The sequence below is a fragment of the Azolla caroliniana genome, unplaced genomic scaffold (genome assembly GCF_043228905.1).
Source record: "Azolla caroliniana isolate FFs.n. ecotype wild unplaced genomic scaffold, voAzoCaro1.0.p SCAF_16, whole genome shotgun sequence".
Classification (NCBI taxonomy): Eukaryota; Viridiplantae; Streptophyta; class Polypodiopsida; order Salviniales; family Salviniaceae; genus Azolla; species Azolla caroliniana.
In genome coordinates, this window is record NW_028230451.1 from 3,890,043 (window position 1) to 3,915,228 (window position 25,186).

Below are 25,186 nucleotides of genomic sequence, written 5' to 3' on the forward strand. Positions count from 1 at the left end.
CATTTTGTAAGAAAAAGTGTATTTCAAGCCGGCAATCATTTTCACCATGTTTGAGCCAGTTTTTTCATGCAACTAATCTTGTTCTCCTATTCAAGACCAACTTTATTTACATACATAATTTTTTATGAGGTGAAGCCTACCAAAGGTCCTGTAAAGAAATTGTTGATCATAGTACCCTTTCTTCACCATGTTCACACATTTCGGGACATGAAGATTTTGGAGGCAACACAGTTCAGGAGATGGGAAGATGAGACTTTGTAGACAACACATTTCAGGAGATAAAAACTAAGGAAATGGAAGTTTTTTCAAAATATCCCCTGGTAGCGAAAGTTCATTATTTATATACTCTAGATATGGTTAAAGAAACACAATTAACAACATATTTTACAACTTTCCAATTGGTCCACACACCAGCTTTTTGATATTTCTTTCCTTCAAAGCCCTTCCTTTCTAGTTGCAACACTGCAAAAAGCAGATTTTAACAGAACCTACACATTTTTTGGGTTGGTGCCAGCTAAGCTGCATGACACCTTTTCTTACTTTTTTTATTTTTTTTATTTTTTGAAGTGACAAAATTGATATTATGTACAAATGAATGTTTGAATCAGGTTCCGTAAAAGAATTGTAGTATCTCTACCATATGAACAGAAAAGCTACGCTAAAAACCTTAAACCCTGGATCTCAATTTATGTGTGAATGAACCTCTGTTGAGCAATATGTTGTACCCGTGGAAGAACAGCAATCACTACATACGAATGTAGTATCAGGAGCCCTTATAAAGTGATCAGCATGCCGTCCACAACCAGGCCTATTGCATTCTGTGCATTTTGGTAACCTCAGCCAGCAACAAGAACATAAGAAATCTAAGGAGAAAGTCTCTTCATATTCATTGTCATTGATGCACCTTCCACACTCCTCGCAGCGCACGATGCAAAGAATGCAAGCACGACATTCCTGGAGGTTGTTTCCCCTTTTTTGCTGACATCTTTCACGGGTGCAATCGTATATAATCCTTACATTGCTACATTTAGGGCATTCTTCCACATCAATTGGTCTTTCATCAGGACAGTTGGAAAAATAATGCCCATTGTGATAATACTGAGGCCTGGTAGAAGTAGATGGAAACTGTGTTCCCACCCCAATCATGTTCTTCAGATACTCTAGATGTTCCACAGTTAAACCATAAATATTCCGCACTCTTAACTGTTTTAAACCAGGCTTTCCAGAATTCTTATGATTTGTCAATATCTCCACCATTCTTACAACAGCATCCGCACTGATCCTGGTACAACCTGGAAGAGCCAGCTACAAAACATGGCACCATAAAGTTAGTACAGTTTGGTACAGGGAACACAGAATAATACTAAAAATATGATTTTACACTTATCATCATATCTCAAAATACTGGAATTATGATTCTTGAACTATATTTACAGCAACAAGCAGATTCCTACATGCCAAGAAATCTAATAAGGAGCTGAACAAAAGCATAATTCTTTATTCATTTGAAACTAAAATAGTCCAAATTGCAGTGTACATTTAAAGAGAGTTTTATTTTGGGAGGAGGTATGAGAAGAACTATCATCAAAGGCACCTGCACCAGAGACGTATGCATGCTTTTCACTTTTAGCTCTGCTACGAAGATTTTCAAAGGTGCCCTTTTCATCAAATTTGAGAGGCCCTCAAGCTTTATTCCAGGCATAAATGAGTGTTTTAATTCAATTGTGCTGATACACTTTCATATATGCATAGTGTCATATCACATTTTTGAGCACCAAGCTCTTTTTCAACATTTTTGAGCACCAAGCTCTAGATCTAAGTGATATGCAATCCAATGCATGTCTAGATATGAAAACTATGCAGTTCAATGCATCAGGATACAGAATGTAGCCTCAGATCTTACCAAATGGCAATAGTCTGTATCGACATGTTATCACCTCATGTTTTGCAATGCACTGTTCATATCACCACAAATCTCAAAATGGAAAGGCATTATATAATTTAGGAAACCTTGGACATGAAACCATATATAATGTGATGATGCTTATCAGCAATGAATCACTGTCTCACTGACTTTGATTATTACCACATGTGGGCCTACAGATCCAGCACACTATACCACTGCATGCGTAACTATAATATAAATAAGATATTCCAGAGCACCAACTAAAAGGACATCTTAACTGATTATACCAGGCTTGTACATTTTTATAGGAAATGCAGACACAAACAAATCTGCCTTTCTTGTGCATTGCCCTCTCAAGCTGATAAAGCGATTCTTTCATGCAGAGCCTGCATTAACCCAAGCACCACTTGATTGTACAAGCAAACCACAAATCAAGGTTGCAGGCAAACTGCTTAACAGGTACATTCTAGGGATCTCAACCTATACCCCAAAGCCTTTTATGTATCAAGCAATAAGAATGCTAAATGATATCATAATGCATAAAAATCTAGAATTCTACAATTGTTTCTTGTAAACATCCAATGCTGCATCTGGTTCACTGAACCACATGTACCTTTAACAAATGCATCTCTAAATATGGCACATTAGACATATTTCCCATGTTGAAATATTCTGAATATTTATATGACCTATTTTAATATATTTAGTAAAGAATTATTTGAAATAATAAATATTTCATCCCATCTATTACTGCTTCAATGAATGGAAACTGTATGCTAGCTCATTCATAGATATGTGCTTTTTCCTCTTAGCATGATAGCATTATGAAAGCATGGTTCCAAATCTTCATTTTAGCATCGTTCACTAGTAGGTCACCTTTTAACACAAACAAATATGAACCAAATTGTTGACTCCTATGCATGACCTTCAAATAACTGTCATGAAGACATTCCCAGTTCAATGGCTTTGGGATTTTCTGGAGGACGACTTTTAGGAGCAACTACCAACTCAAGTAGATAATTATATTGAAATCTTATAGCTATAAAGGTTTATGGGAAAATCAAATGATTGTTTAATATCTAGTGTTGTATGTGTATAAACCTTAAAATAATCTCTAATGATGAATATGCAAATGCACTAAAAACATATCCTACCTTTGATTGTCCTTGTAAGGTCGATTGGGCATCAACAAGCTTTCATGTGACTTAGATTTTAAATATAACAAGCCTTGAATTTGTCCTTGTTCGGCTGATTGGCCATTCTTTTGCAATAGCATGAAATTAGGAAGGAAGAGGAAACCTATGTCACACACTACTTACTGGCCATATAGGCAATATCGATATTTCAACTGAGAATTCCTATTTTGTTGATTATTCTACTATTCCAGCCTACCTTAGAGAGCTTGTTAGCTGGACTTAAAAGAGGTTTTCAGAATATCTAAATAATATCATGACTATCCCATGCTGTCAAGGCACTGTATCAGTGATATGAATCCTGATCACCAGGCCAAGAAGCTTCACAAAGAGTTTGTTGATCTCAATTGTCATGCATCCTAACTAACTATACATGGGGTGCAAATGGTTAGACTCCTGTGAATGACAACCTGGAGTTCAATCAAAGGACCTCAGAAGCATATTACGTGATTGACATGAACTTTGCAAGCTAACAAGAGAAAATGAATCACTGGCCTAAGTATTGGTCTGCTTCGTCTCTGCTCTTAAATTGGAGTTAAACCGATTTCCTAACTTATTATGCTGTTAAAAATAAAGTGTCAGGATAAAAGGATATCTAATAAATTCAGTGCAAGAGAGATCAATCCAGTAAACAAGAATTTATGAACTCTTTCAACAATGGGATAATACAAAGCCAGACTAAAAATGCAGAGTTCATTCCTATACAAATAACTTTGTTCAAGGATGCACTAAGGCAAAAGATATAATACATCTTTGTGAGGTCAGAATATTGTATACATAGACAACAAACACTGTATGAGAAACCTATCATGAGGAGCATAGATTTATCCACTATTTCATGCCATCTCATAATGTTCAAGAGAGCATAATCTTTATCAACTACTTTCAACAATGTTAGCTAGTATGTACAACACACCACATTCCCCAAGAGAGAATTCACATCTAGTAATGTTAAAGAGTCACAGCTTATTATAGGATTCAATATTTCACGAGATTGAACTGCCATTCACCGAAAAGGTTATGGGGTAAAGTTTTCATACCTGTTGTCAAATGACTAAGAAACACTTGCAGTTTCACATAAACTACATGAAGGCAGCACGAGGATTAGGGTTTAGGTCAAAAACAGAGAGGGAGAGAGTCTGAGTGAGAGACAAAGGGAAAGAGAGAGATGCAAGCTGTCTTGGGTACAAAGAGTCAAAAGTGTGCTACGAGTGCGTTCACACTCGGGCACTAATAAAAGGCACAATGGCCCTTTATTCCCAACAACCTCCCACCTAAAGGCAATGTGCCGTGAGAAGAAAAAAGAAAAGAAAAAGAAAGTCAGCTAAGTCCAAGTATGTACAAAGCTGAACTACATACATCTATCCAACTCCCATCATCTGTCAGCAATGAGCAAATCGCTCAGCTGGAAGACCCTTCGTGAGAAGATCTGCAGGATTATTATTTGTATGTACTTTGACAAGCTCAATGTTCTTGCTATCAAGTACATCTCTGATGAAGTGATACTTCACCTCTATGTGCTTCGTCTTTGCATGAAAGATGGGATTCCGAGCTAGCATGATAGCAGTCTGGCTGTCACAATGAAGAGTAGGTAACTCTGTAATACCAAGATCTCTCACTAGATATAAAAGCCATAAAGCCTCTTTGCATGCCTCAGTGTCAGCAACATACTCTGCCTCTGTAGTAGACAATGCAACACACTTTTGTAGTCTGGAGATCCAAGAGACCGCACCTCCTGTGAAAGTAAACACATACCCAGAAGTAGACTTCCTGCAGTCTGCGTGACCAGCATAGTCTGCATCCGTAAAACCAACGACAGATGCCTTTTGCTTTCCAAAGCAAATGCCCAAGTCCTTTGTGCCTTTGAGGTATCTCATAATACCTTTCACTGCTTCCCAATGCTTTTTGCCGCGATTTGCCATGTACCTACTAACCACTCCCACTGCAAAGGCAATATCAGGGCGTGTAGCAACCATCGCATATATCAAACTGCCAACGGCAGAAGCATATGGAACCTTAGCCATTTCCGCCTTCTCATCATCAGATGTAGGGTTGTCTTCTGCACTGAGTTTCAAATATGGAGGCAATGGAACCCCAATTGTTTTCCCCCCCTCCATATTGAAACGCTGCAAAACCTTAGAGATATACTCCTGCTGAGATAGAAAGAGTACCCCTTTCGATCGGTTTCGGAGTATTCGCATGCCAAGGATGTGATTTGCATCACCAAGATCCTTCATATCAAAGCTGCCATGAAGGCTTTGCTTCAATGAATCCAAGGCATGAATATCCTTGCCAGCAATCAACATATCATCAACATACAAAACCAAGATAATCAGGCTGCCATCTCCTGCCTTCTTGGTCCACTTGACTTCTACGAAAACCTTGAGACTGCATAAATGCATCAAATTTATGAAACCATTCTCTTGGTGCTTGTTTCAACCCATACAAACTCCTTTTGAGCTTACAAACCATCTTCTCTTTGCCTTTAGCCACAAAACCTTCAGGCTGCTGCATATATTTGTCTTCATGCAGATCGCCATATAAAAAGGCGGTCTTCACATCCATCTGTATGAGTTCCATATCTTCAGCTGCAACTAAGCCCAAAATGATTCTTAACGTAGTCATCTTTACTACAGGCGAAAAGGTAAAGAGGGATGTTTGAGGGAGCAGCTATTGATTGATGACGTTCAGTAAACAAGACTGTAGTAGAGATGAGAGTAGAGACACAGATTTTAGGGTGTACCCAACCACCTTGATTGGTACACAAGAAAAAAAAGGTTATTATATTAGTTAACCCTACAAAGAAAGAACGGATCAGCTATTGAGAGATGACGTTCAGCAAACAGGACTGTAGTAGAGATAAGAGTAGAGACACACAGATCTTTGGTGTACCCAACCGCCTTGATTGGTACACAAGAAAAAAGAAGGTTATTATATTAGTTAACCTTACATAGAAAGTGGTGTGTTCACATTATAAAAGGAGGTGTCCTGTCCAAGTGAACAATGTGTTCACATATACGAATAATTACCTAATTTGTGAACTACGGGCCTTTACACCTAACAACCTCCCACTTAAAGGTCCGATGTGAACATTCAAGTAACTCCCACTAACTGTATGCAATGCTCATGTTGAGCTTTGCCAAGACTTTTAGTGAGAATATCTGCAGGATTATCCTGTGTTTTGATCTTGGTCAATGTGACTAGACCATCCTCCAAAACTTGTCTGATAAAGTGATGTCGCACATCAATGTGTTTGGTGCGCGAATGAAACATGGCATTCTTAGCCAGATACACAGCACTCTGGCTATCACATCCTAACACAGGAGTACTAACAGACATGCCAAGATCTTCACCAAGTCTGCTGAGCCATATAGCTTCCTTTGAAGCTTCTGTAGCTGAAATATATTCAGCTTCAGTAGTACTCAGTGCTACAATCTTTTGCAATTTGGAGCACCAAGACACTGCTCCACCAGCAACTGTAAATATATACCCGCTAGTAGACTTACGTGTATCCAAGTCACCTGCCATGTCTGCATCACAATATCCCTGCAAATTTAATGCACCCTTCCCATAGCATAAACATTTTCTTTGTGTACCTTTAAGATACCTGAAAACACACTTGACAGCCTCCCAATGTGCTTTCCCAGGATTAGACATATAGCGACTAACAACTCCCACTGCATAAGCAATATCTGGACGAGTAGCTACCATAGCATACATTAGAGAACCACATGCTGATGCATAAGGAATTCCCTTCATAGCATTGATTTCCATCTCATCCTTTGGACAATCAGCCTTGCTGAGTTTAAGATATGACGGCAAAGGAACTCCAAGAGACTTTGCTTCTGCCATATTAAATCTGTTAAGCACTTTTTCAATGTACTTTTCTTGTGACAAAAACAACAATTTGTTTTTTCTGTTTCTATTGATTCTCATGCCCAAAATATGCTCTGCATTTCCCAAATCTTTCATAGAGAAGACCAATTTCAGTTGATCTTTTAGAGCATCAAGACTAGTCTTTCTTTTCCCAGCTAGCAACATATCATCCACATATAGAACAAGTATGATAGGACTGTCATCGATATCCTTTTTCGTGTATAAACAATGATCTGCATAGCTACGATCAAAGCCTTGAGAAAGCATAAAAGTATCAAACTTCTTATACCACTGTCGTGGTGCTTGTTTTAGGCCATACAAGCTACGTTTTAGTTTGCATACCAAATGCTCCTTGTTAGAGACTACTAAACCCTCAGGTTGTTTCATGTAGATCTCTTCATCAATATCACCATGCAAAAAAGCGGTCTTTACGTCCATTTGGTACAACTCCAAATTAAGCATTGCAGTGAGAGCAAATAGCACACGAAGTGTGGTCATCTTCACAACAGGAGAGAAGACCTCTTGGAAGTCAATACCTTCCTTTTGTGCATAACCCTTGGCAACTAATCTTGCCTTGTATTTTGGTTTCCCTTCAATTTCCTTTACCTTATAAACCCACTTATTTGGAAGAGCTTTCCTTCCTTGAGGTAAGGACACAAGATCCCATGTATCATTTGCATATAAAGATTTTATTTCTTCTTGCATTGCAAGCTCCCACTTACTACTAAGTTCACATGACATTGCCTCCTTATACGTAAGAGGTTCACCCTCATCTGACAGCATGACATAATGCAAAGAGGGGTCATATCTATATACCTGCCTCCTTGAACGATTAGACCTACGTACCCAATGATCAGTATTCTCTGGGATTGGTTCTAAATCTGGAGGAAAATCATTTTCAGCACTTTCTGGCTGTTGCGAACCATGTCCAGCATGTTGTTCGACATCTATATTTTGTTCTTCAGTACCTTCATCTCGTTGATCAATATCTTCATGAGCATCTCTTTGCTGTCCAACTTCTTCTGGCTCAAAGATAACCGGTTGACCATCATATTCAACCTTTGGTATAGCATCATGAGGTTTATTTTCAGATTTTGTGGATGGCTGTAATTGCTGAAATGTAACGCTCTTAGAGTTCCCAACAGAGGAACAAGCATTTTTCAGCAATTTTTCTTCATTAAAAACAACATCCCGGCTGCGTACAATTTTTCTGGACTGAGGTAACCAAATCCTATAGCCCATTTCACCTTCATCACCATAGCCCATAAAAATGCCCATGGTGGACTTAGCATCGAGCTTATTTCTCAGCTCACTTCTAATGTGTACAAACGCATCACAACCGAAATTTCGTAAATGGTCATATGAAGCTGGTTTGCCAGACCAAACCTCCTCAGGGATTCCATTTTTTAAGGACTTGTTGGGAGAACGATTACATATATGAACCGCGGTTTTTAATGCTTCTCCCCAAAATTCATGAGGGAGATTAGCTGTGGACAGCATGCATCGTACTCGCTCACACAAGGTCCTATTATACCTTTCTGCCACCCCATTTGATGAAGGGTTATATGGAGCAGTAAGCTCTCTTTTAATACCATGTAAGTCACAATAAGACTTAAATTCTGCAGATGTAAACTCACCCCCATTATCTGTTCTAAGACATTTCAGTTTTGTCCCTTTTTGAGTAGTCACAAATGCATGAAAAGATTTAAATGCATCAAATGCATCACCTTTTCTTTTCATCAAGTACACCCAAATCTTCCTAGAATAATCATCGATAAAGGAAATAAAATACGCAGCACCGCCCAAGGATTTTACAGGCATGCTACATACATCAGAATGCACCAAATCTAGCACATTTGGTTTACGAGAGATACCAGAATAATAAGAATTTCTCACTTGTTTGCCAAATAGACAATCATTACAAAAAACCAACTTTGATCCTTTAACATCAAATCTTTTTAAAGCAGAAAGGACTTCAAGTCCTTTTTGGCTCATATGTCCTAATCTCTTATGCCAAAGCTCTAAACGAGAGTCGAATTCAGCAATAGCAAGAAACTTTCCAGGTAAAGCTTTGCATTGCAAACAGTACAAAGTGCCCTTTTTGCAACCTTTCACAATAACCATAGATCCTTTCTTTAGTTTCCATAATCCACCACCGAATAATGTGGTGTAACCATGCAAATCCATCTGTCCTACAGATAGCAAACTTTTCTTTATGCCAGGTACATACCTAACATCTTTGAGCACAAGCTCTTGACCATTATTCAAAGACAAGTGTATGGTTCCAATACCATCAATATTGCAAGCACTATTGTTACCAAGATAAACTTTTCCATAACTGCCTGCATCAAATGTGGTAAAGCACTCCAAACATGGAGTAACATGAAACGAAGCCCCAGAGTCTACTATCCATGTCTGTGTCAATCCATCATCGATTGACAATAAAGCATCAATAACATCTGTTTTGGTGATTTGCATGTCTTGAACATGAGCTATAAAGGCATCACCTGTAATACAAAGTACATCACCATCTTCACCAGATAGCTCTTCAATGATAACATTTGAAGCCATATTAGCTTTCTCTGTTGTATTAAACTTATCCTCTTTGTTTTTCTTCTCTCCAACATTCTTCTTCCTTTCTAGTTCCATCTTCCAATATCTACAATCAGGTTTCTTATGACCTTTACGGCCACAATGATAGCAAGTGATATCTTGTTGTTTTCCTTTCCCTCTACTCTTACTTCTATTTCTTTGTCCTACATTTGGGTTCCTCTTATCATATCTCCCCCTAATATTGTATGTTGAACCACACTACCTTCTCCGCTAGATTGTCTTCTAATCTCTTCACTGAGAATAGAGCCCCGCACACCATCGAAGGTCAAGGTGGGGCTATTAGATAGTGAAACAACTAATGTTTCCCACGAATCCGGTAAAGTCATAAGTAGGAAGATAGCTTTGAGCTTGTCATCAAAAGCTGGTAATCCTGAATCTTGTAGTTGGGAGAGAGTACCTGTGAATAACGATAGATGCTCTGTTGCACCTTTCGACTCATCAAGCCTCATACTGACAAGTTTTCTCATCAAATGCACCTGATTCACAGCAGTAGTATTCTCGTAAGTTTTCTTAAGTTTCTCCCAAACTTGATGGGCAGTAGTCAAGCCCTTTACATCTACAAGAATTTCATCAGAAACAGCCATTTTAATATATGTAATGGCTTTCTTATTCAGAGTGTTCCAAGCATCATTTTCCATGCTCTCTGGTTTCTTTTCTACGAGAGCATCTTCACAATCTCTTAGAAAGAGGATGCCCAGCATACGCTCTTTCCACAATTCAAAACCTTTTCCATCAAATCTCTTGATTTCAAAGAGGTTTTTCACTTCAGCTGAAGTGGAGGCCATTGCTCCCACGATTTATGACAGATGCCTTCAGAAATTGAGCAGAATACCAATAGGAAAGGGTCTGACAGATTTTATTTTTATTTTTTAAAAATCTGTGTTTTCTGCTGATTCTGAATCTAAAGAAAAACAGCAAAGTAGAGGAAAGAGATTTGGCTCTGATACCAGTTAAAGGTAAAGAGGGATGTTTGACGGATCAGCTATTGAGAGATGACGTTCAGCAAACAGGACTGTAGTAGAGATAAGAGTAGAGACACACAGATCTTTGGTGTACCCAACCGCCTTGATTGGTACACAAGAAAAAAGAAGGTTATTATATTAGTTAACCTTACATAGAAAGTGGTGTGTTCACATTATAAAAGGAGGTGTCTTGTCCAAGTGAACAATGTGTTCACATATACGAATAATTACCTAATTTGTGAACTACGGGCCTTTACACCTAACATACCCAACCACCTTGATTGGTACACAAGAAAAAAAAGGTTATTATATTAGTTAACCCTACAAAGAAAGAGGTGTGTTCACATTACAAAAGGAGGTGTCCTGTCCAGGTGAACAATGTGTTCACATATACGAATAATTACCTAATTTGTGAACTACGGGCCTTTACACCTAACAACCTCCCACTTAAAGGTCTGATGTGAACATTCAAGTAACTACCACTAATTGTATGCAATGCTCTTGTTGAGCTTTGCCAAGACTTTTAGTGAGAATATCTGCAGGATTATCCTGTGTTTTGATCTTGGTCAATGTGACTAGACCATCCTCCAAAACTTGTCTGATAAAGTGATGTCACACATCAATGTGTTTGGTACGCGAATGAAACATGGCATTCTTAGCCAGGTACACAACACTCTGGCTATCACATCCTAACACAGGAGTACTAACACACATGCCAAGATTTTCAGCAAGTTTGCTGAGCCATATAGCTTCCTTTGAAGCTTCTGTAGCTGAAATATATTCAGCTTCAGTAGTACTCAGTGCTACAATCTTTTGCAATTTGGAGCACCAAGACACTGCTCCACCAACAACTGTAAATATATACCCGCTAGTAAATTTACGTGTATCCAAGTCACCTGCCATGTCTACATCACAATATCCCTGCAAACTTAATGCACCCTTCCCATAGCATAAACATTTTCTTTGTGTACCTTTAAGATACCTGAAAACACACTTGACAGCCTCCCAATGTGCTTTGCCAGGATTAGACATATAGCAACTAACAACTCCTACTGCATAAGCAAATATCTAGACGAGTTGCTACCATAGTATACATTAGAGAACCACATGATGATGCATAAGGAATTCCCTTCATAGCATTGACTTCCATCTCATCCTTTGGACAATTAGCCTTGCTAAGTTTAAGATATGACGGCAAAGGAACTCCAAGGGACTTTGCTTCTGTCATATTAAATCTGTTAAGCACTTTTTCAATGTACTTTCCTTGTGACAAAAACAACAATTTGTCCTCTCTGTGTCTACTGATTCTCATGCCCAAAATACGCTCTGCATTTCCCAAATCTTTCATAGAGAAGACCGATTTTAATAGATATTTTAGAGCATCAAGACTAGTCTTTCTTTTCCCAGCTAGCAACATATCATCCACATATAGAACAAGTATGATGGGACTGTCATCGATATCCTTTTTCGTGTATAAACAATGATCTGCATAGCTACGATCAAAGCCTTGAGAAAGCATAAAAGTATCAAACTTCTTATACCATTGTCGTGGTGCTTGGTTTAGGCCATACAAGCTACGTTTTAGTTTGCATACCAAATGCTCCTTGTTAGGATCTAAAAAACCCTCAGGTTGTTTCATGTAGATCTCTTCATCAATATCACCATGCAAAAATACGGTCTTCACATCCATTTGGTACAACTCCAAATTAAGCATTGCAGTGAGAGCAAATAGCACAAGAAGTGTGGTCATCTTCACAACAGGAGAGAAGACCTCTTGGAAGTCAATACCTTCCTTCTGTGCATAACCCTTGGCAACTAATCTTGCCTTGTATTTTGGTTTCCCTTCAATTTCCTTTACCTTATAAACCCGCTTATTTGGAAGAGCTTTCCTTCCTTCAGGTAAGGACACAAGATCCCAAGTATCATTTGCATACAAAGATTTTATTTCTTCTTGCATTGCAAGCTCCCAGTTACTGCTAAGTTCACATGACATTGCCTCCTTATAAGTAAGAGGTTCACCCTCCTCTGATAGCATGACATAATGCAAAGAGGGGTCATATCTATATACGTGCCTCCTTGAACGATTAGACCTACATACCCAATCATCAGTATTTTCTGGGATTGGTTCTAAATCTGGAGGAAAATCAGTTTCAGCACTTTCTGGCTGTTGCAAACCATGTCCAAGAATGTTGTTCGACATCTATATTTTGTTCTTCAGTACCTTCATCTTGTTGACCAATACCTTCATGAACATCTCTTTGCTGTCCAACGTCTTCTAGCTCAAAGATAACCGATCGATCATCATATTCAGCCTTTGGTATAGCATCATGAGGTTTATTTTCAGATTTTGTGGATGGCTGTAATTGCTGAAATGTAACGCTCTTAGAGTTCCCAACAGAGGAACAATCAGCAATTTTTCTTCATTAAAAACAACATCCCGGCTGCGTACAAATTTTCTGGACTGAGGTAACCAAATCCTATAGCCCATTTCACCTTCATCACCATAGCCCATAAAAATGCCCATGGTGGACTTAGCATCGAGCTTATTTCTCAGCTCACTTCTAATGTGTACAAATGCATCACAACCGAAAATTCGTAAATGGTCATATGAGGTTGGTTTGCCAGACCAAACCTCCTCAGGGATTCCATTCTTTAAGGACTTGTTGGGAGAACGATTACATTTATGAAATGCGGTTTTTAATGCTTCTCCCCAAAATTCACGAGGGAGATTAGTTGTGGACAGCATGCACCGTACTCGCTCACACAAGGTCCTATTATATCTTTCTGCCACCCCATTTGATGAAGGGTTATATGGAGCTGTAAGCTCTCTTTTAATACCATGTAAGTCACAATAAGACTTAAATTCTGCAGATGTAAACTCGCCCCCATTATCTGTTCTGAGACATTTCAGTTTTGTCCCTTTTTGGGTAGTCACAAATGCATGAAAAGATCTAAATGCATCACCTTTCTTTTTCATCAAGTACACCCAAATCTTCCTAGAATAATCATCGATAAAGGAAATAAAATATGCACACCTCCCAAGGATTTTACAGGCATGCTACATACATCAGAATGCACCAAATCTAGCACATTTGGTTTACAGGAGACACCAAAATAATAAGAATCTCACTTGTTTGCCAAATAGACAATCATTACAAAAAATCAGCTTTGATCCTTTAACATCAAATCTTTTTAGAGCAAAAAGGACTTCGAGTCCTTTTTGGCTCATATGTCCTAATCACTTATGCCAAAGCTCTAAATGAGAGTCAAATTCAGCAATAGCAAGAAACCTTCCAGGTAAAGCTTTACATTGCAAATAGTACAGAGTGCCCTTTTTGCAACCTTTCACAATAACCATAGATCCTTTCTTTAGTTTCCACAATCCACCACCGAATAATGTGGTGTAACCATGCAAATCCATCTGTCCTACATATAGCAAACTTTTCTTAATGCCAGGTACATACCTAACATCTTTGAGCACGAGCTCTTGACCATTATCCAAAGACAAGTGTATGGTTCCAATACCATCAATATTGCAAGCACTATTGTTACCAAGATAAACTTTTCCATAACTGCCCGCGTCAAATGTGGTAAAGCACTCCAAACATGGAGTAACATGAAAAGAAGCCCCAGAGTCTACTATCCATGTCTGTGTCAATCCATCATCAATTGACAATAAAGCATCAATAACATCTGTTTTGGTGATTTGCATGTCTTGAACATGAGCTATGAAGGCATCACCTGTAATACAAAGTACATCACCATCTTCACCAGATAACATTTGAAGCCATATTAGCTTTCTCTGTTGTATTAAATTTATCATCTTTATTTTTCTTCTCTCCTACATTCTTCTTCCTTTCTAGTTCCATCTTCCAATATCTACAATCAGGTTTCTTATGACCTTTACGGCCACACTGATAGCATGTGATATCTTGTTGTTTTCCTTTCCCTCTACTCTTACTTCTATTTCTTTGTCCTACATTTGGGTTCCTCTTATCATATCTCCCCCTAATATTGTATGCTGAACCACTACCTTCTCCACTAGATTGTCTTCTAATCTCTTCACTGAGAATAGAGCCCCGCACACCATCGAAGGTCAAGGTGGGGCTATTAGATAGTGAAACAACTAATGTTTCCCACAAATCGGATAAAGTCATAAGTTGGATGATAGCTTTGAGCTTGTCATCAAAAGCTGGTAATCCTGAATCTTGTAGTTGGGAGAGAGTACATGTGAATAACGATAGATGCTCTGTTGCACCTTTCGACTCATCAAGCCTCATATTGACAAGTTTTCTCATCAAATGCACCTGATTCACAGGAGTAGTATTCTCGTAAGTTTTCTTAAGTTTCTCCCAAACTTGATGGGCAGTAATCAAGCCCTTTATATCTACAAGAATTTCATCAGAAACAGCCATTTTAATATATGTAATGCTTTCTTATTCAGCGTGTTCCAAGCATCATTTTCCATGCTCTTTAGTTTCTTTTCCACGAGTGCATCTTCACAATCTCTCAGAAAGAGGATGCCCAGCATACGCTCTCTCCATAATTCGAAACCTTTTCCATCAAATCTCTTGATTTCAAAGAGGTTTTTCATTTCAGTTGAAGTGGAGGCCATTTGCTCCCAAGATTTATGACAGATAGATGACTTCAGAAAATTGAGCCGAATACCAATAGGAAAGGGTCTGACAGATTTTTTTTTATTTTTTTTAAACTGTGTTTTCTGCTGATTCTGAATCTAAAAAATTACAGCAAAGCAAAGGAAGGAGATTTGGCTCTGATACCAGTTAAAGGTAAAGAGGGATGTTTGAGGGAGCGGCTATTGATTGCTATTTATTGATGACGTTCAATAAACAAGACTGTAGTAGAGATGAGAGTAGAGACAGATTTTAGGGTGTACCCAACCACCTTGATTGGTACACAAGAAAAAAAAGGTTATTATATTAGTTAATCCTACAAAGAAAGAGGTGTGTTCACATTACAAAAGGAGGTGTCCTATCCAGGTGAACAATGTGTTCACATATACGAATAATTACCTAATTTGTGAATTACGGGCCTTTACACCTAACAGATCTCATCAAAATCAGCTCCATATTCCTGCTTGTATCCTTTTGCAACCAATCTTGCTTTGTACTTCGGCGAGGAATCAGAAATGACCTTCATTTTATAAAGGGAAAAGTACCAAGATACCACTAGAAGTTTGTCTATTTACCAAAATGCCCCTGAAAGTTCCAAATTTACCAAACTCCCCCTATGTCCAAAAAATTACACTTTATAAAGTAATTATACACTCAAATCTACAAGCCCTATTTACCAAATATGGAAGAAATGGACCCGAACTAGCCCTATTTACCAAAGATTTGAGTGTATAATTACTTTATAAAGTGTAATTTTTTGGACATAGGGGTAGTTTGGTAAATTTGAAACTTCCAGGGGCATTCTAGTAAATAGACGAACTTCCAGGGGTATCCTGGTACTTTTCACCTTTTATAAACCCATTTGCATGGAAGTGTTTTCTGCCCTTTAGGCAACTACACCAAATCCCCCAAGTGTCATTTTTCTCAAGAGATTCCATCTCTGACTACATGGCTTTATACCATTTCTTGTTGTCCTGTCTGTCCATTGCTTCCCTGAAGCAAGACGGTTCGCCACAATCAGTCACCATGACATAATCAGCCACACTGTTTGCATCAGGAACAAATCTGTCAGGCTGTCTAGTAACTCTAGACGATCTCCTAACCCAATGCTCATTGTTTGGTAGCTGTTGAGCCTGCAAATTATCATTTTCAATTTGCAGTCCAGGCATTTCAGCCTGCAAATCAGCATCAACAGCTTGCTGTTCTAGCTGTTCCTGCATATTTGGTGGCTCATCATTATTGGCAAAGGCTGGCTGATCATTTCCAACCTCATTTTTTGCATTTGCAGGTAAGTTTACAGCAGGTGTTTGCTGCTGTACAGTGGGCACATTTTTCTGTCTAAAAGGTATTTCTTCTCAGAATACAACCCTTTGTACTTCCTTGGTCTTTTCGGGTTGTTTATGCATGCGATTTTCCCAGAAGATAACATCACTGCTGCGTACTATTTTTCTTCTCTCGGGATCCCACAATCTATACCCCATTTCACCCTCGTCACTGTATCCTAGGAAAATACATTTGCAGGACTTTGGCTCAAGTTTGTTGCGTTCTTCTTTACGAATGTGCACAAAAGCCTCACAGCCAAACGCTCTCAAGTGAGCAATAGGAAGGTGGCTTGCCCGACCACGCTTCTTGGGGTATTCCCCCTCCCAAAGACCTGTTAGGTGACCGATTAATCAAGTGAACAGCTGTCATAACAGCCTCTGCCCAAAAACCATGGGGTAACGCAGCATGAGACAGGATAGTACAGACCTTATCTTGAATAGTCTGATTCATACGCTCTGCAACTCCATTTTGGGGTGGATTATAAGAGGCAGTGAGTTCCCTCTTTATCCCTTTGCTGTCACAAAATGCTTGAAAAGCCTTGGACACATATTCCCCACCACTGTTAGAGCGAAGACACTTAAGTGTCTTATCAATTTGATTCTCAACTAATGCCAAAAATGTTCGAAACTTGTCAAGCACTTCATCCTTGCTACGAATAGGGTAAACCCATACCTTCCGTGTAGCATCATCGACAAAAGTGACTAAGTATTTCTTTCCCCCTAATGATAGCCCTGGCATCTGACATACATCTGAATGTACTAACTCAAGCGGGGACGACTTCAGCGAAAGAGACTTTTTATGAGATGTTTGTACATGTTTACCATAAATGCAATGATCACAATGTTCAAAATCAGCATAACGAAGACATGGCAAGTAACCCAAACGAGACAATACTTTCATACCAGTTTCACGCATGTCCCAACCGGCCATGCCACAAAGAAACACTAGGCTGCTCGGTTATGGCAACAACATGATCACTCACACTAGATATATGGAGAGGATACAAAGTATCACTTTTACTACCCTTGGCAATAACTCTAGATCCCTTACAAATCTTCCATTTACCATCACCAGAGGTGGTGTGAAATCCATCGTCATCTAGCTGTCCTGTGCTAATCAAGCTCTTCTTGAGCTGAGGTACATGCCGTACATGCTGAAGTGTGAAAGCAGAACCATGCTGAAACTGTAATTGCACAATGCCAATACCTGCAATTTCACATGCATAGTTGTCCCCAAGATGGACAACACCATGTCGACCCCCTGTGTAATCTGAAAACCACTCACAATGAGGGTTGACGTGAAAAGAAGCACCGGAATCGAGTATCCAAGTGTGCATGTCACCATCCATATCTGCAAGTAAAGCATGTTCTCTATGGCATGATGAAACAAAGAGTACATTTCCACTATCACTATCATGAGTGACTACATTCACCTCTTCAATTTTAGTATTGCCTTTCCTCGGTTGAATGTCTCTCTTTTCTTCTATGAAATCATCTATCTTCTTGCCCTTTCCTTTCTCTTTCTTCCATTTGAAACAATCACGTTTAAAATGACCCTTTTTGCCACAGTGATGGCATTCTACATCTTTACCACGTGATTTACTACGGCCATAACTATCAGATTTGCCTCTTTGTTGTGACCTACCCCTCATATGCAACGCACTAGAGGACTTATTGGATGCATTGTTTTGCCGACTCGTCTCTTCCATGAGTAGAGAACTCTCTACATCGGCATAAAGAAGCATCGCATTTGAATTGCTCATAGCAGTCCTGAAAGTATCCCAACTTTCTAGCAAAGTGCAAAGTAAAAACGTGGCCTTAAACTCATCATCAATGATGAATTTCAAGGCAACCTGCTGGCTGAAATTGGAATTGAACTCACTCAGGTGAGTTGACATGGGTGTGCCCTCTGTCATACGCAAACCTTCGATATTAAAAAGCAAGGCATAAGAGATTGAAAACTCAATAGTCGAGTGTGCAAGCTCGTTCAACTCTTGCCAATCATCTTGGTCCATATCTGTAGGCTTTACCCCTTTCACTTTTATAGGCTTTGCATGCTTCTTTTGCAATAGGATGTTGTAGCATTGCTTTTTCCATACCGCAAAGTTATGTGCACCCTCAAGCTTCTTGATGTGCATAAGGTGGCTACTATCACTACTACTAGTCATGATTTCTTAGCCCAAACGAAGGACCAAACCTGCTCTTCAGAAAAAAAAGAGGCTTACTCTACAGAAAGACGTGACTTGCCTGCAGAGAACGTGACCTACTTTGCAGAAAAAGACTTGCTCTGCAGAAAACCCTAAACTTTTCTCTACATAAAACCCTAAACCCTGCTCTGATACCAGTTTGAAGGCAGCACAAGGATTAGGGTTTAAGTCAAAAACAAAGAGGGAGAGAGTCTAAGTGAGAGACAAAGGGAGAGAGAGAGATGCACGATGTCTTAGGTACAAAGAGTGTACCTCTTTTTTGGTTTTTAGATATTATGTATATACAAGTCAAAAGTGTGTTACGAGTGCGTTCACACTCGTGCACTAATAAAAGGCACGATGGCCCTTTATTCCCAACACTACATTTACATGGATGGCAGTATAGGGAGATATATGTCACGTGGAGATGGACAAAGAGAGGTGATACACCAAGTATGCTTCAAATGCAAACTTCTTTTAGTGGTCTATTTTTGTAGAACTGAATCTAGAGGAAAACTTTAAGCTCATAAAAAATCCAAAATACCATGAAAACTATTTCATTGAAAAGCGTGTATGAAAACATTACGATTTCAAAACATTTCTAGCATCATTAGTTCCTGCTATAATGTTTTCACAGGCTTCAATTTCTCAGCTCCCCTTTTGCAGGTGAATGTGGCTTGGAGATAAGGGCCTTAGGTAAAGATTTTCCCTATAAGACATTATGACAAACCCAGGCAATTAAAATACCAAGAAACACGGATTACTGTACGATTGAGATTGTGGGAGTTTGAATTGTACAAGCTCACCAAAAAATATATGATCAACCACTCAAATCATAACAGGGTCTATGCTCCTAATATCTATTTTCTGTATTGAATCTTAATTTGCTAACACATTTGAGAACCAAACTCAAATTTACTTAATTACGTGAAAGGTCAGTGGATTACAACAGAAACTGTCATATGTTCCAAGTGGACCCTTTTTAAACCCCACTTTTTTTATTGATGCTTAATTTGTGGGCATCTCATATCCAATTTAAATACACACGCAAAATTCAATGGCCCCACAAACGTATCATAAACACTCATTCACATTCATGGATTGTACCAAATACAAGTTTATTAGCATGTCAGAAGACAATATGCACACGACATATAGTAATGGAACATGATATTAAGGTATGACGGCTTTTGACAAAATTCCTAAATTTCATAAGACGCTATTAATCTAGGATTGTTCTTTTTGAGTTATCTATATGGAGCATTGGCAATAATTTGGAGGCCTGCATTTTCTCCGTTCTCATCTATGGATGATATTGGCTGATTTTAGAAAACAATAAGACATGAATAATATGTTTGCTCATTAGCCATAAGAAGAAAAATTAAGAATTGTTTCCAAGTCAAAGGACTTTGCAGATTGCGTCTACAGTCATCCTGAATTTCCGACTCTAAAATTTAAATTGTTGAAGTTAACATAAACATTGAACAACATGAAACCACCAATGAATTCAAGGCAGTAAAGAAAAGTGTAATGCTAATTCTTCTGTCGTAACTCAATAATTTTGACTGTGACTTATTTATGATATCTTATTTACTACTTCAAAACTCTGATTTCCCAAAAAAGGATGTAAACTTCACTAATTCCTCTTCAAAACAATGAATGCATCATAGTGACCGCTAATCAGCCTAGAAAGTATACTAATTTGTATCTTCTTACTCACATCTTAAGCAGCTTCGGATGACAAGTGGAATGTGGGATGCAGATAGAGAGTGGGTATAATTGAAAACAGTAAATCAAATGAATGAGGGAAAATGGTACAGAAAATTTTCATACAAAGAACACATAAATATTCAAGCACAGAACGTTTCTGATAATTTTATTACCTTCCTTTTGAATTGTGAAAATGCCTGATAAAAATAAAATGAATTAGACTAAACCCTAAAATCCCTATTTGCCAAGGAAACAACCGGTCTAATAATAATTGCTGAGTCAAAATGGAACACAAAAAAAAATTCAGAACTAGTACATTTGCAAATATGCAAAGACTAATAAACCTTTTCAAACGGCAATAGCAACGTGAACCCCACTTCTTTACAAAAAGCTACAGCAACTCTCCTCCATAAGATGAGCCAGAAATGTCTTGAAGCCTCTCCTCTCTATAGGATATATAAATTTATGTGTGCGGGCTAATAGGAAAGTTCAGGATGCAACTCTCCCTAAGATTGGTTTCTTTTGAGATGATTGCTGCAACAGCCTTAATTGTTTTACAACAGTCTTCTAGCTGCAACGCTCATATGAAATCTTCATTTCCAGCGTTTCGTCACCCTCTACTTTGATATCAGACACCTCTCTTTAGCAGAAATTCGCATGACAACAAGATTGTACACAACGGATATATTTTAGGTTTTCCATAGGATATACATGAGGGTGGGCCCTTATTATTTTATAAGGGAGGGAGCTGTAAGGAGGGAGATTATATTTTCTTCAGCGCACACAGATGTAATGCATTTCAGATAGGAAATGGTGTAACACAAGTCTATGATACACCTCTTCCCAAGCATCATTCACATTCTCAAAATTTCAATATGTAATGTTTCATTGCAAGGAGCATGTAATTTCTTACAGATCCAATTTTAAAATTGATACTATATTTTAGTGAAGGGTCTACGTTTTCACCCTTGGTTAAATTTCATAGAAGCATATTTCGATAGTTATGTATTAGAACGAAATCTCAGACAGCATGCCTAACCAACTTATCATCCATTTGACAACTTAAAAAGGAATTGTGTCAAAAGAAGATAACATACCTTTGTGAGCCTCGGGTTCAAAGAAACAACATGCTCTAGAGCCTCTTCAGTGACTCGGGTGCATTCAACCAAAGTAAGGCTCTGAAGTTGACCTCTTGACCTTGATGACAGCTCACGAAAAACCTCATCTGTAAAATTCTTACTCGTGGGTGGCTCAATATGCAACTGTTGCCACAAGAGAACATCACTCCTGACTGAATCTCTCATAGTTCTACTAACTCTTTCCATTGTTAAAAGGTCATGGAGAGTCATATATGACAGTGCATATAGCAATGCCTCGTGCATCATTACCTCAGGTTTCCTTGCACCTGGATTATTTTCATCTCTTGCATTATTATGAAAACTAGCTTCAATTTTATTTGTATCTGGCAAAGATGATCCTGCATCAAAACTGAAATCAGTGTCACTAGCTATTGGATAAACCACGTCTCCAACACTTGTTGAACACCCTCCACCGCCCTCTCGACCAAAACTGTACCTACTGGCTACAGGACTCTGACTTCCAAACATCAGATACCTATCAATATCAACAAGTGGCTCAAGTCTATTATCATGACTGCTATCTATTACTGAAAAGTTTGCTCTTCCAAATTCCTGATATATACATGTATTTCCGATGTCATTCATATTTTCACTGTATTGATGGTCCTGAAAAGGTGACATGACATTCGTTGAAAATGCCCTATGAATAGATACTTTGTCCTGTGTGTCCCATGAGTTGCAATTTGCCATTTCTTCATCGACTAAGTCATTGCAAAACGCTGCATTATGGTCAACATTTTGGCTATCTGGGTGCTCGTCCACAAATTTGTTCCATGCTATATCATAATCATTCCACTGCAATGCGTCCTCTTGTATTGGCATGGGAGTGACCACATTTACGGAATTGCTTGCTATATCTGTAGTATCATTGAGCCAGATCCAGTCCCTCGGCCTATCATCTTTGTTGTTGCTTGAATTCTCAAACCTGTCCTTCACTATTTGTTCAGACAAGTCTGACTCCACAGCACACCAATCCCGGAACAATGCCGCAACTGCGGTTAGAGTTGAAACAATATCTATGTCATGTTCTTCTTTGATCACACAGTCACCCCTTCCATTGTTGGTATCTAACCAGTGGTTAGGTTTATCATTGCAGATAAGCTCTTGGAATGCAATCTCTTTGGATATCCAGTCTACTTCTGAGTGTTCACTAATGCAAGGCTCTGGATGGCTACAAAAATTCATGGTAGTGCTGTTGAAACTACTAGGCAAAAACTCATCTTCACAAAAAACACCATTGATCCAGATTTCTCCTTGCCTCACAGTATTCCATCTTACTTTTCCGCAGCAACCCTTGACACCAACACCCCCGAACTCATAATCACCCTCATTAGTGTTATGTGTGTGGGAACTGATCTGGGAGGTCATACTTATTTTACACTACTTGGAAAGGTTCTGTCCAATTCTGAACAAACTGTTCAATATTATTTGTATCTCCTTGATATGTGTATACTGAGCTGGAAAACAATAATACAACCTTGTACTATGTGTATACTGAGCTGGAAAATCCTTGCAAAGATTCTAATATCAAATCTGGAAAACCTGCTTATGGTATGGAATTTAAATTTTGTATAGCCTTAGGTCCTTGATATCACTATAATGGTCATCCAACAGCAAAGTCGTGCAACTATGGGTGTTCCAGTTCCCGTGGATTATTATAAGCAGCTAAGTATAGTCAATTTATTTACCAAATCTTCAATTTTCTGGGTTTTTTCTGTAGATCCACAAAAGTAACAAGCATGCCAGCAACTTCAGATCTCCGAACAAATGTTTAGATTATCTACTCTCCACTTTTTCGATTATCTATATTTTGTCCGTAAATCCACAGAAGCAGCAGGTGTGCCAGTATCTTCAGCCCTTGAAACAAGTTACTAGATTACCAAACCATAGCCTTTTTCTTTTGGGATTTCCTGTATATGTAGATTCACAGAAGTGACAGGTATAGGAAAGCAGATTCGGGCCTCAAAACAGGTAATTATCTTAGCAGATCTTCAATTTCTTTAATACTGGAGCGATAGATTCACTGAAGTAACAAGTATATTGATACCACCGGTCTTCAAAACACACAATTGGATCTTCAAATCCTCTCTTTTTTTGGGGAGATTTTCTGTATTTTCTGATTTTTTTGGGGGAGTATTGAAGATGAAAAGGAAAAAAAGGAAAAAACGAAAACAGAAATTGCAAGGTAAAAGGGAGTTACAATGGATCAGGTGATGGGCACCAAAAAAAGATATAATTCTCATAAAATGCATATGGTGGCCACATCTGACCTGGAACCAAATGACTCCCTTTTCTCTGCGGGAACAAAAGGAAGTTCAACCAGAATCCTCAAAATTTTAAACCAACCGGCGTGGGCTGATTGGGAGAAAGAAAAAGAAAACCCTACAAATTCTGCAGAGCACAAATACTCACACAGATTCTACAAAAAAGACACGATAATGGATAGAAGAGCAGGTGCACCAGGTTTTTAATAAGAACACAAAAATTGAGATACAATTCTAATGGATCATGTAAAAAAAAACTGCGAGACGATTTGAAACAGAAAAACGACGAAGGAGAAAGAGAAAAGTAACCCTAAAACATCAGATTCGAGACACAGAAAAAAGAAGGCACACACAAAAAAAAAAAGAAAAAAAAAAGAAGCGAGAAGGAGATAATAAACTCGAAAGGAAAAACCTGCAAAATAATGGCGAAACGGTGGCGATCGAGGGGCGGACGGGAGCGAAACGAATTTGCAGAGAGACGAGACACGCAGAGAATGAGAGGAAGAGAAAATATGAGAGAGAGAGAGAGAGAGAGAGAGAGAGAATGAAAAGAGACGAAACGAAGCATGGAAAGCTCCTTATTAATGCGTGTTGTCCCCGTTTCGGCACGTTTCCTTCCAGCTTCATCCCGTTTCGTACCGTTTCCTTTCCCGACTTTGAGATCCGTTTCGTGCCCAACTACATTTGGGTTCTCGTATCATATCGCGTTTCCGGTTTAGAATGATTTGATTGGAGGTTCGCATTGTCTTTGTCCGTTTCATCCAATTTTATCTCAGGTTTCCGAATGCTTCGGATTGGGATCGATCGAGTCTAGAATGAGCGATTGATTTGGATTCCATTTCACTTCGTCTTGTTTTGGGTTCGGAATGGTTTGGCCTAGTTGCGGTTTAGAATGACTGATTGATTGATTGATTGATTGGGGTTTGGGTTCATTTTGTCTGTTTCATGCCATTTTCCTTTGGTTTTGGTCGTTTCGCTTAGTCGGCTAGCTTGCTTGCATGCCTTGGTCATTGTACGGTGTACCACCACCTTCTTCTCTGTGCCTGAATTTGTTTATTTCCTTGATGAGATCAAGGTTATCTCCGACACAAGTTAAATCAATTATTTTGTCTTGGTCTCATCTCTTCCTTTTGTGCAATGACGGCTTCTTACGAGGGAAAGCTCTCTCTCTCTCTCATACATGACATGGTTCTCATCATGAACATGGAAGAGAAACAAAAGTTGGGCATATCTAGATTCCCCACAATCTACATTGATCTCCGATAACCCCCACATGTGTTGGCTTTGCCACCTTGTCATTGAATTGTTGTGCATAGGGATGCTTCTTAAGAGATGTAACCTAAATTGGAATAGGTTGCATGCCTGTTTGTGAAGGGAATGC

General features: G+C 38.7%; 1 protein-coding gene across 2 annotated transcripts; it reads right to left on the reverse strand.

The window, feature by feature from the left end:
• Window positions 1–354: 354 nt before the first annotated feature.
• LOC147853662 (uncharacterized) lies at window positions 355–24,170 on the reverse strand. 2 transcript variants are annotated; one of them, XM_087332204.1, is made up of 2 exons: window positions 21,500–24,164; window positions 355–1,305 (listed from the first exon to the last, which is right to left on the reverse strand). In XM_087332204.1, the coding sequence occupies exons 1-2, from the start codon at window positions 22,907–22,909 to the stop codon at window positions 682–684; spliced, it is 2,034 nt and encodes a 677-aa protein (XP_087188330.1). In that variant the 5' UTR covers window positions 22,910–24,164; the 3' UTR covers window positions 355–681. The 2 variants fall into 2 exon arrangements, with proteins under 2 accessions (XP_087188330.1, XP_087188331.1); XM_087332205.1 differs by lacking the exon at window positions 355–1,305 and adding an exon at window positions 2,547–2,841 and having other exon boundaries at window positions 21,500–24,170.
• Between the last annotated feature and the right edge of the window lie 1,016 nt (window positions 24,171–25,186).